The 13,362-nt window shown below is 41.1% G+C and overlaps 1 protein-coding gene across 3 annotated transcripts in view; it reads right to left on the reverse strand.

Annotated features, from left to right (window-relative positions):
* LOC139412000 (pre-B-cell leukemia transcription factor 3) overlaps nt 1-3,244 on the reverse strand; it is an 85,292-nt gene extending 82,048 nt beyond the window's left edge. For all 3 annotated transcript variants that reach the window (XM_071158778.1, XM_071158777.1, XM_071158776.1), the window contains exons 1-2: nt 2,355-3,244; nt 1,558-1,631 (exon numbers count right to left, since the gene is read on the reverse strand). In XM_071158778.1, coding sequence (XP_071014879.1) covers nt 1,558-1,631; nt 2,355-2,548 — 268 coding nt within the window. In that variant the 5' untranslated portion in view covers nt 2,549-3,244. The remainder of the gene's footprint in view (nt 1-1,557; nt 1,632-2,354) is intronic.
* Between the last annotated feature and the right edge of the window lie 10,118 nt (nt 3,245-13,362).

The raw sequence follows: 13,362 nt of genomic DNA on the forward strand, positions 1-13,362 counted from the left end.
TAGCACTAACCTCCTTTTGGCTCATCAACATTTTCAGAAGTATCCTATCCACAAAAAACACCTTCTCCAATAGCGTGGGCGTAAAATCATAGTATTTGTTGTCATATCCAAAAGTGATATTATATTTATTAGGACCATATGATATGCGTCTGGCCTTGCAACGCCTGGTCTAGGCTACCTACCCTAACAAAAGCGTATTCAAGTTGCACACCGTCACATCACTGACTGTAGCATGTGGTTCGTGTCTTCTTATGAGCAATCTCCTTTCGGCAAAACCCTCAGGCCCACTAGAAAGACGTTGGGCAAAAAAACAGAAGTGAAAATGTGCATTATAATAAAATAGTGTTCTATCGATGTATGGTGTTTGATTTGCTGTGATGTCAGGATTGCATGGCATTGCGACGCACAAGAACGATTCATAAGACAGGTTGCACAATTAGTATGCTAACCTTAGTAGCTTGTGGATTTATCATGGTTAGAATTTGAAAAGGGTTATCTTAAAGTAGCATGGGCCCACAATTGTTCACTCATGCGCTCGCACAGACTGGCATGCACAAACTCACTCATACAGCCTGTACACACACACAACAGTGTTGTTTGGGGGAAGCCTATTTAACTTTTTGAGTTTAACTCATCACCTTGTAGAATGCTACTAAGGACGACCAAACCAATTTCCTGTTTAAAATAATATACCAATCTTAAATCATGTCCTATTTTCTAACAATATATTAACCCTCATACAGTTACTCCTTCGTAGGCTACCCATTTGTATTAGGAAATTAATATTAATGTGGGCAAGAGACTGGTTCTAAAATATGTGTCCCCACATGCTGGGCAGATATTTGAATATTATGTTTTCTATTAGGCTACACAATGCTCTTATATATACTTTCCACAGTACCATTGCACTTAGCTTGTCACGTTAGACACGGCTGGCTCTATTGATCGTCTGAATGCTTTATGTGCGTTACAGAAGGCAACAATGGTTAGACTCGTGCCAATAATGCCAATAGTGATCCATCCTTTGGACAGCAAACCTCATTAAGCACGAGATTACAATCTAACTGACTAAATATAGGATTAATAATTACCATCACAGTTGGCTATACTTTCCATTTTAATAAAAAACGAGATGCATGGCACTGAAACGGCTCATATAATGCACATGGTGTGGTGTAGCCTAATAAAACCAAAGCAAGTGTATTTTCTTTATTTATGATAAAATATGGAGGAATGTTACGCACCTCATTGTCCATTCCATCCCAATGTAACCATCGGACAACAACCCTATATCAATTTCTACATGAGATACCTTTTTGCGGAGATCTGCAGATGCTTCTCAAAGGCTGTAACGTTAACCATAACCTGAATTTTCCCATTTAAAATGTCATAACGGACGGGAGCTGATTCTGTCTCCCGCTTGATAACTTCGGATAAAGCTGCGAACGGGGAGAGTAAAGATGGCGGTGTGCAAATGCGTTGGGGCTCAGCAATGTTGCCTATTGATACAGTCCTCCAGTTGTTACATCTTCCACTTGAATTAATGTGAAGTCTTACCTGTTTTCTCTTTGATCTCGCAGAGGACGCTGAAGAGTGCAGGTTTCATTCTGTGGCAGTTCAGTCCATGTTTCCTGTTTCAGTTTGAGACAAGAACCAACATTGAAATATAGTCACTATAACACCTCAGTTGTTAAAACTTTTGAGATAATAATGTGTCTTTGTTCTTTACAATAACTTCGAGATCTTGCTCATTTTGCACATGTTGACATGCATCGCAAAGTTGTAGCATAAACAGTGATTTGTCAACAGGAATGACGATGGATGCAATGTTTGTTGAAATGCTATTTTGTAAGACTTCAAAGTTTGTTTTAAAAAAAGTTTATTCGTAGAAAATGCATAATTGAAACTAAGAGTGTAGGCCTACATTCAAAATTGTTGTTATTGGTAAATAACTTAACATGGAATTAAATTTGGACATGGCCAACGTTATTTTTAAATATCAGGAGTTACTGTAAAACAGTACTTTACAAATACGCATCAATGTTTACAGGAGCCCCAACCTACCAATTCGCAACATTATATGTAAATGCAATGTAAAGCCTGCACTTTGCACATACAAGTTTGTGTTGCCTCCCCCCAGCCAGAAGCAAGTTTCAAAACTATTACAATTACTGGATGACAGGTGTTACTTTTTTAATCTACATGTGCCCCTGCAAATAACTTTGACCATGGGATTGCCATATGGATCAGCATTTTATAGCCAGCCTTTTATTACATGGATGTTAATGGTAATTAGCTATAGTGAGTAATGGTGCGTAAAGTGTTTTGTAAAGAAAACATATAAATGAACCAACTTTGCTTGCGCCTCGTCCAGACTTTGGTCAGTAATGGTCATTATTTGATGCAGAATGTCACCGATATCTTGTTTTCTCCCATCATCTATCCCATCGTGTCCATGTGGAGGCGGCAGTGCCATGCCTCCTTGTATCGAGTGGCCAGCCAAGCTGACACCGCCGAGAGCCTGCATGATCCGGGCTTGTTCGTCCATAGTCAGCCGAAACAGAATCACGAAGCCACACAAATGGAAACTTGGCTTGAAAAACTCACATACAAAAAAACAACTACAACATGTGTTGCGTTAGAGAGCTGTATATTGGTGATATTGCGTTTACGCGTAGCCTATAAGAAAAAATAAATGGGCTAACGTTAGCTGAGTACCAGTAATGGTATCAATATCGCGTGTCCAAGTAATCACTTTCTTGCAATCTTCCTTCTTTATGCACGGTCCGAAGTGTGAGTATCTATAAATGTTTTTGTCCGAAAATACATAAGCTATAATTGTTCAAACTTATTTGTCAAAATGACAGCCGCTGTCCCTCGTATCCTGCAGGAGTCCTCTTGCCAATTCGTCTTTCTCTTTTGAGTTGACGAGTTGTGTATGATTGCTCCTTGCTGATCTGTCATTTATTAGTCGTCTTCTTTTGATTATGTTTCCTCGTACAATTCCTCTTGAAAATGTTCAAATCCCCATTATTGTCAGCAGGAAACAAAATATCCAGTGAAAATTAACAATAAATATGTGAATGAAAATATAAAAAATAGAACACTTAGGCAGTAAATTAGTAGGCCTACCTGCTACCTGTAAATTTATTGCAATTATTTTTTTAAATGTTTTGCATTAGTGGAAAAATTATAGAAAAAAAGAACAGCGAGAAATTAATTAGGCTACAAGCTGTAAAGCGATGCGCAAAAATATCTGCCTGCTGAAATTTATGAGCGCGAGCCTCTGCCTCTGTGTGCTTTATGTTGTTTGATGGCAGAGGTAGTGAGCGATTGAAAGTGTGCCAATGCCACTCACTCAGTGCAAACGTGTCAGAACAAGAACTGAAGAAAATAAAGACAACATCGAAATACAAATGCACGCTCCGCCCATCAGAGGAGGGGTCTATATTCTTGTCACTTCTCTGGAACCCCGAAAGCTAAAATTCTAGTGCATTGCTTGAGATGGTGATTATAATGACGAAATAACGGTGTAGTTCCACTTGTCGTATGCCTCACAAGTGCACGTGCACCAAAATACTGTCATTCCATTAAATGCATAGGCCTAATCAGATCTTTATATAGTTTAATACAGAACTGATAATGAATTGCACAGACTTTTTCCTTTTCATGGCTATGGTATGGTCATCTCTACCAAGACGAGGCTCATAGGGTAGGCAAGCAGTAAAAATGTTTATAATATTTGAAATAAACCACTTCGACCAATCAATGTTGTGTTAGAATGCGACTGACGACCAGAGTCTCCTATTGCTGGCAGATGCATGGTCCTGAAAGCCCACCCATCATATCCTCTATCTTCACTGTGCTTGAACAAAAGGATAGAAACTTCTGATTGGTCGTTGCTATGGGTGACATGCATTGCACAGGCAGGCAGCACTGCTCAGCGCTCCCCTGCAGTTGCTATGGCAGCAGACAAGTTGTTGAGCTGGATGCATGGCTACAACATTTAAGCGTCATATACCTACACACCATTCATATAAGACTGTTTCGTTGAAATCATGCAAACACCCCAGAATAGCAAGTGTGGGATGAGTATATAATATACAGTTCATATGGAAAATATTCAGACCCCTTGACCTTTTCCACAGTTTGTTACGTTACAGCCTAATTCTAAAATGGAATACATCATTTCTTTCCTCATCAATCTGCACACAATACCCCATAACGACAAAGTGAAAACAGGTTTTTAGACATTTTTGCAAATGTATAAAAAAATAAGTATTCAGACCCTTTGCTATGAGACTCCAAATTGAGCTCAGGTGCGTACTATTTCCATTGATCAACTTTATTGGAGTCTACCTGCGGTAAAATCAATTGATTGGACATGATTTGGAAAGGCACACACCTGTCTATATAAGGTCCCACAGTTGACAGTGCAGGTCAGAGCAAAAACCAAGCCATGAGGTCAAAGGAATTTTTCGTAGAGCTCCGAGACAAGATTGTGTCGAGGCACAGATCTGAGGAAGGGTACCAAAAAATGTCTGCAGCATTGAAGGTCCCCAATAACACAGTGGCCTATGTTCAAGATTCTCTGGTCTGATGAAACCAAGATGGAACTCGTTGGCCTGAATGCCAAGCGTCAGGTCTGGAGGAAACCTGTCACCATCCCTACGGTGAAGCGTGGTGGTGGCAGAATCATGGTGTGGGGATGTTTTTCAGCAGTAGGGACTGGGAGACTAGCCAGGATCGAGGGAAAGATGAACAGAGCAAAGTACAGAGTGATCTTTGATGAAAACCTGTTCCAGAGCGCTGGGACGAAGGTTCACCTTCCAACAGAACACCGACCCTAAGCACAAAGCCAAGACAACGCAGGAGTGGCTTTGGGACAAGTCGTTGAATGTCCTTGAGTGGACCAGCCAGAGCCCGAACTTGAACCCAACCGAACGTTCTCTGGAGAGACCTGGAAATAGCTCTGCAGCTACGCTCCCCATCCAACTTGACAGAGCTAGAGGGGATCTGCAGAGAAGAATGGGAGAAACTCCCCAAATACAGGTGTGCCAAGCTTGTAGAGTCATAACCAAGAAGACTTGAGGCTGTAATCGCTACCAAAGGTGTTTCAACAAAGTACTGAGTAAAGGGTCATCAGAGGGCTGATATAAATACTATGCATTCCAGTCTCTCTTGGCTAAGAGTTGAGGAGAGACTAACTGCATCACTTCTTTTTATAAGAAACTTTAATGTCTCAAATCCCAAATTGTTTGCAGAGTCAACTTACACACAGTTCTGACACACACACTTATCCCTCCAGACGTGCCACCAGGGGTCTTTTCACAGTCCACAAATCCAGAACAAATTCAAGAAAGCATACAGTATTATATAGAGCCCTTATTGCATAGAACTTCCTTCCATCTCATATTGCTCAAATAAATAGCAAACCTGGTTTCAAAAAACAGATAAAGCAACACCTCACGGCACAACGCCTCTCCCCTATTTGACCTAGATAGTTTGTGTGTATGCATTGATATGTAGGCTACGTGCACCTTTTTAAAAAATGTATGTAGTTCTGTCCTTGAGCTGTTCTTGTCTATTGATGTTCTGTATTATGTCATTCTGTATTATGTTTCATGTTTTGTGTGGACCCCAGGAAGAGTAGCTGCTGCTTTTGCAACAGCTAATGGGGATCCTCATAAAAAAAACAATACCAATACAGTAAATGTGATATTTCAGTATTTCATTTTTTATACATTTGCAAACATTTATAAAAACCTATTTTAGCTTTGTCATTATGGGGTATTGAGTGTAGATTGATGAGGGGAAAAAACAATCTCATCCATTTTAGAATAAGGCTGTAATGTAACAAAAGTCAAGGGGTCAGAATATTTTACCAATGCACTGTATGCCATTAGCTGACACTTTTATCCAAAGCGACTTACAGTCATGTATGCATAGATTTTACGTATGGGTGGTCCCGGGAATCGAACCCACTACCCTGGTGTTACAAGCCCCATTCTGAACTACAAAGGACCACACCCTACCTTGGTGTAAACTAGACAGAGTGCTCAACATGTTGGTGATAGTGAAGTTCACACAAACTCTGTCCTGGTGGCACCATACGAACCATCACATAACATGTTATATTATCTTAATTAATTGTAAGACTGAATTAGAGGCCATACAGAAATGTTGCCTCTGGAGGTGCTCTTGAGCCAAAAGGGGTCCCATAAATGGACAGATATTCACCAGAAATGACCTCATTAGACAGAAAGGCATCCATGCCAATTAGCAAAATCCATGTTAGCCTAAAAGACAATATTGTATGGTTTCATTAGTTAAGAAATTGATTTACTGATTTACTGTTTTGAGGTAAAACAGTAACTAAACTGACAGACTCTTTAATGACAACTGAAGGGCACACCTTTTGACTCAAGAGCATTCCCAGTGCATTCAAAACTCTTAAGATAAGTTACAAAATGTTCTTGGATCAAACGACCATCATTGGACATGGATAAAAGTAGTTTAGTGTTATCAGAATGGAACACCAACTATTTCTGCATCACTTCATTGAACACCGTGCAGGTACATATATATTTTTTTACATTTCTTTTTTGAAAGAAATCATGAAATACATTTAAGAGAGATTTGGTTCTAGACTCAGTCAAGAGCCTAAAAAGTCTGAGGGTTGAGATCGCGGCAAGCAGCTTCTACTAAGTCAAAAAGCAAATGAGATTCTCTTTTTTAGCGAACTGTGTGGTTCCGCTCTTTCTTATTCACTTGACCTTGACGTATCAGCTCAACACACTCTTGAGTTTAGTGAATAGGGAGTCCCAGGACTACTGCATTTATCATTGAAATACTGAGCTGTCAAGTCAGACTGCATACCTGTCAAGGAGGGCTCAAAGGTACAGCTCGAGCTCCTCTCCTCTGTTGCAGTGCATGATTCTTCATTGCATTGCATAGCATGACTTTTCACCATTGTTCTCAGCCATATGTCAACATAATTCATTTCCGTACTATGACAGCCCCCTGCAAAACGACACAGTAGCATTGTACGTTCACCGCACAGTTCACATAACCAGGAGCGCATTATTGTCATAAAACTATGATTTCAATTCTGAAACCATATTACTAATCTAAAATGAATAATTTCTTCTTCTTCTATTAACTTCCCTAATCATCTGCAGTAGGAAACCACTGCTTCTGAGGGATACAAAAAAGCACCTTTTAATGCATTTGTAATTCCACCTCAGTTGGTTTAAAGAGGAGTTGGTCATAACTGAAAGTTCATTATACTGTATACCTGCTTTTGGTTGATCTGGATTCATTGAAATAAGCCCCACTTCTATAAAGAACATATTAACATTTGAAATAAATGATTGCTGTTACAGCTACACCACTTGAGTCCAGGGCAAGAAATCTACCCATCACATTGCATAATGAAATATTCTGATGATCTATGATTTACCTTCTGTGGATTTTGTTGGGAATGGGCATGGTATAGTTGGAAAGGATGTGTGGTAAAAAATGTTTAAGGACTTTCAGTTACTGAGCCAAATGAACTCATCACTAGTACTGAAATGAGGACTTTTACACAGAGAATGCTAGTCTGTTTGAACTACACATGAGTGTGCATGTACAACACTTCGTCATCTGTTCGAATTGATATTATGCTTCATCTGTTCAAATGTATATTATGCTTTTCAATGTGACATCTGAAAAGACCCACAGGTGCCATAGAAAGCAGTGACTGTGTTGACATATTTCATTTAGGCATCCTTCTGCAAAGCTGTAATTGCCTAATTAGCTTGTTAATTAGGAGATTAGCATGCACTGATATAATGGCTTGCTTTGTTGTGATGGGAGGATAACGTTTAAGTGAGGATGTTATGGGTGTATGATTTTAGAAGCCTGGTGTCTGCAAGGGGTCAGGGAATACTAAAGAGTTTTTTTAAAAACATGACAATTCTGTAAATCTTGTTGAACACAAAACGAATGAATTCAACAACATTTCCAAATTAATTGAATATTCAAATGTTTGTGCTTTAATATGTCAAAATGATAGGAATTAACAATGCATAATTTGTTATTATGACTCAATCTTTTTAGATTCAAAAGGAACTAGAACTACTGGTGATGTGTCCACCTCTTTTACCGATGGTCGTAAGGAGACTGTGAGGTGGATCCTGGTCTGAGTGGTGGCTCTGTGATCCCCTTGCTGAGGGAGATTTGAGTAAATGACCAAATGACCAGAGAAATTACGAACAGTATTTTCTTTGGTTTGTGTACGTTGTTCATTTATTTCATGGTACTTATCCCACTGGAGAGCTAGGCCCAGCCAATCAGAATAAGTTTTTCCCCACAAAGGGTCTTTATTACAAACAGATATACTGCTCGGCAAATGAGAAATGCTAATTAACAGGGATGTAAACAAATTTGTGCACAAAATTGTAGAAGAAAATTTCTGGGATCTTTAATTTCTGCTCATGAACAATGGGACCAACACTTTACATATTGTGTTGATACTTTTGTTCAGTATACAAATAAAGTGGGCAAAGAAGTATGTAAACATTATTAAAGTGACCAGTGTTCAATGATTCTATGTACATAGGGCAGCAGTCTATAAGTACAGGGTTGTAGCCTGCTAGTAACATTAGCTAAAGTTCAGGGCAGTGTACTGGGTGGAGCCTGGCTAGTGGTGACTGTTTAACAGTCTGATGGCCTGGAGATAGAAGCTGTTTATCAGTCTCTTGGTCCCAGCTTTGATGCACCTGTACTGTCTCCGCTTTCTAGAGGCCGTGGCTCGGGTGGCTGAAGAGGCGCTGTTGCACCACTGTCTGTGTAAACACACTACAGTGCCTTGCAAAAGTATTCATCCCCCTTGGTGTTTTTCCTATTTTGTTGCATTACAACCTGTAATTTAAATGTATTTTTTATTTGATTTCATGAAATTTAAAAAATAACACAAAAAATAAAATAAAAATTAAAAAGTGGTGTGTGCATATGTATTCACCCACATTGCTATGAAGCCCCTAGAATAATATCCGATGCAACCAATGCAACTTTCAGAAGTCACACAATTGGTTAAATAAAGTCCAGCGGTGTGCAGTGTCAAATGATCTCTCGCATGATCTCTATATATACACCTGTTCTGAAAGGCCCCGGAGTCTGCAACACCACTAAGCAAGAGGCACCACCAAGCAAGCGGCACTATGAAGACCAAGGAGCTCTCCAACCAGGTCGGGGACAAAGTTGTGGAGAAGTACAGATCAGGGTTGGGTTATAAAAAAAATATGCGAAACTTTGAACATCCCACAGAGCACCATCAAATCCATTATTAAAAAACAGAAAGAATATGGCACCACAACAAACCTGCCAAGAGAGGGCCGCCCACCAAAACTCATGGACCAGGCAAGGAGGGTATTAATCAGAGAGGCAACAAAGAGAACAAAGAAAACCCTGAAGGAGCTGCAAAGCTCCACAGCGGAGATTGGAGTATCTGTCCATAGAACCACTTAAGCTGTACACGCCACAGAGCTGGGCTTTACAGAAGAGTGGTCAGAAAAAAAAGCCATTGCATAAAGAAAAAAATAAACAAACACGTTTGGTGTTCACCAAAAGGCATGAGGGAGACTCCCCAAACATATGGAAGAAGGTACTCTGGTCAGATGAGAATAAAATGTAGCTTTTTGGCCATCAAGGAAAATGCTATGTCTTGCGCAAACCCAACACTTCCCATCACCCCGAGAACATCATCATGTTTTTCATCGGCACTGACTGGGAAACTGTACAGAATTGAAGAAATGATGGATGGCGCTAAATACAGGGAAATTCTTGAGGGAAACCTGTTTCAGTCTTCCAGAGATTTGAGACTGGGATGGAGGTTCACCTTCCAGCAGGAAAATGACCCTAAGCACACTGCTAAAGCAACACTCGAGTGGTTTAAGGGGAAACATTTAAATGTCTTGTAATGGCCTAGTCAAGTCCCAGATCTCAATCCAATTGAGAATCTGTGGTATGACTTAAAGAACTTGAAGGAGCTGGAGCAGTTTTGCATTGAAGAATGGGCAAAAATCCCACTGGCTAGATGTGCTAAGTTTATAGAGACATACCCAAAGAGACTTGCAGCTGTAATTGATGCATAAGGTGGCTCTACAAAGTATTGACTTTGGGGGGTGAACAGTTATGCACGCTCAAGTTTTCCGTTTATTTGTCTTATTTCTTGTTTGAAAAATGGTAGATGTGCAGAAGATGAATGTGCAAGTAGGTATACTGGGGTGCAAAGGAGCAAGATAAATAAATAAACACAGTATGGGGATGAGGTAGTTGGATGGGATATTTACAGATGGGCTATGTTCAGGTGCAGTGATCTGTGAGCTGCTCTGACAGCTGGTTCTTAAAGCTAGTGAGGGAGATATGAGTCTCCAGCTTCAGTGATTTTTGCAGTTCGTTCCAGTCATTGGCAGCAGAGAACTGGAAAGAAAGGCGTCCAAAGGAAGAATTGGGGGTGACCAGAGAGATATACCTGCTGGAGCGAGTGCTACAGGTGGGTGCTGCTATGGTGACCAGTGAACTGAGATAAACTTGTAGATGACCTGGAGCCAGTGGGTTTGGAGGAGAGTATGAAGTGAGGGCCAGCCAACGAGAGTATACAGGTCGCAGTGGTGGGTAGTATATGGGGATTTGGTGACAAAACGGATGGCACTGTGATAGACTGCATCCAATTTTTTGAGTAGAGTGTTGTAGGCTATTTTGTAAATGTCATCGCCAAAGTCGAGGATCGGTAGGATGGTCAGTTTTACGAGGGTATGTTTGGCAGCATGAGTAAAGGATGCTTTGTTGCGAAATAGGAAGCCAATTCTAGATTTAATTTTGGATTGGAGATGCTTAATGTGAGTCTGGAAGGAGAGTTTACAGTCTAACCAGACACCTAAGCATTTGTAGTTGTCCACATATTCTAAGTCAGAACCGTCCAGAGTAGTGATGCTGGACGGGCGAGGAGGTGCGGGCAGCGATCGGTTGAATAGCATGCATTTAGTTTTACTTGCATTTAAGAGCAGTTGGAGGCCACGGAAGTAGAGTTGCATGGCATTGAAGCTCGTCTGGAGGTTAGTTAACACAGTGTCCAAAGAAGGGCTAGAGGTATACAGAATGGTGTCGTCTGCGTAGAGGTGGATCAGAGAATCACCAGCAGCAAGAGCGACATCATTGATGTATACAGAGAAGAGAGTTGGCCCAAGAATTGAACCCTGTGGCACCCCCAAAGAGACTGCCAGAGGTCCGGACAACAGGCCCTCAGATTTGACAAACTGAACTCTATCAGAGTAGTTGGTGAAACAGGCGAGGCAATCATTTAAGAAAACAAGGCTTTTGATTCTGCCGATAACAATTCAGTAATTGACAGAGTCAAAAGCCTTGGCCAGGTCTGTGAATACGGCTGCACAGTAATGTCTCTTATCGATGGCGGTTATGATATCGTTTAGGACCTTGAGCGTGGCTGAGGTGCACCCATGACCAGCTCTGAAACCAGATTTCATAGCGGAGAAGGTACAGTGGGATTCAAAATGGTCGGTAATCTGTTAGTTAACTTGGCTATCGAAAACCTTAGAAAGGCAGGGTAGGATAGAAATAGGTCTATAGCAGATTGGGTCTAGAGTGTCTCCCCCTTTGAAGAGGGGGATGACCGCGGCAGCTTTCCAATCTTTTGGAATCTCAGACGATACGAAGGAGGGGTTGAACAGGTTAGTAATAGAGGTTGCAACAATTTCGGCAGATCATTTTAGAAAGAGAGGGTCCAGATTGTCCAGCCCGGCTGATTTGCAGGGGTCCAGATTTTGCATCTCTTTCAGAACATCAGCTATCTGGATTTGGGTGAAGGAGAAATGGGGGAGGCTTGGGCGAGTTGCTTATGCTTATGCTTATGCTTGCTAATGCTTATTGAAATTCTCAGTTATAGTGGATTTATATGTGGTGACAGTGTTTCCTAGCCTCAGTGCAGTGGACAGCTGGGAGGAGGTGTTCTTATTCTCCATGGACTTTACAGTTTCCCAGAACTTTTTTTTTAGTTTGTGCTACAGGACGTAGCACTCCGGTACCGCTTGCCATGTGGTAGTAGAGAGAACAGTCTATGACTGGGGTGGCTGGGGTCTTTGACCATTTTTAGGGCCTCCCTCTGACACCGCCTGGTGTAGAGGTCCTGGATGGCAGGCAGCTTAACCCCACTTATGTACTGGGCCGTACGCACTACCCTCTGTAGTGCCTTGCTGTCAGAGGCCGAGCAATTGCCGTACCAGGCAGTGATGCAACCAGTCAGGATGCTCTCGATGTTGCAGCTGTAGAACCTTTTGAGGATCTCAGGACCCATGCCAAATCTTTTTAGTTTCCTGAGGGGGAATAGGCTTTGATGTGCCCTCTTCACAACTGTCTTGGTGTGTTTGGACCATTCTAATTTGTTGTTGATGTGGACACCAAGGAACTTGAAGCTCTCAACCTGCTCCACTACAGCCCCGTCGATGAGAATGTGGGCGTCCTAGGTCCTCCTTTTCCTGTAGTCCACAATCATCTCCTTAGTCTTGGTTACGTTGAGGGATAGGTTCTTATTCTGGCACCACCCGTCCAGGTTTCTGACCTCCTCCCTATAGGCTGTCTCGTCGTTGTCGGTGATCAGGCCTACCACTGTTGTGTTGTCTGCAAACTTAATGATGGTGTTGGAGTCGTGCCTGGCCATGCAGTTCTGGACAACACTTTATGTTGATGTTTCCTTTATTTTGGCAGTTACCTGTACATTTTTATGAAATTAAACATTAATATGGGATTGTGTATTGAAATCCAAAATGAATCTATGAAATGGTCTTATTCATGTAAAGGGTAAAACTGCAAAGAAAATATTCCATGGTGCCTACTTTGATGTTGATTATCTACAACTCCATGTATGCTCTTTGCAAAGATAGATAAACATGTTTAAAATACTGCATCTGCCATTGTCTGTTGTTAACTCCAACTGTAGTCATTAACTCATTTCAAGTGCAATCTTAGTGTAGGAGGTAAATTAACAAACCATTAAGAATGTTATAAATGCACAATTAGCATACCGACATTTATACGACATGTTCATAAGACAGCAGTAATTTTTGAGAGGGAATTTGCAGACCCTTTTCTAAACACCATCTAGTTTGCAGTCTGTTTGAAAAAGAGGTCTCAAGATGTGCCCTGATTTAATGGGTCATTAGAAATGAGTAACTACCCAATAGATTTGGGTTCGAGCATGTGTATTTCACCCCTCATTTCTTTATCTTTGGTCATTCCTGCTTTGTAGACCATGGCTGTTTACACCGCTCCTCCGTAGACTCCTCTAAAGGCCCTGATACT

The sequence above is a fragment of the Oncorhynchus clarkii genome, chromosome 6, assembly GCF_045791955.1.
Source record: "Oncorhynchus clarkii lewisi isolate Uvic-CL-2024 chromosome 6, UVic_Ocla_1.0, whole genome shotgun sequence".
NCBI lineage: Eukaryota > Metazoa > Chordata > Actinopteri > Salmoniformes > Salmonidae > Oncorhynchus > Oncorhynchus clarkii.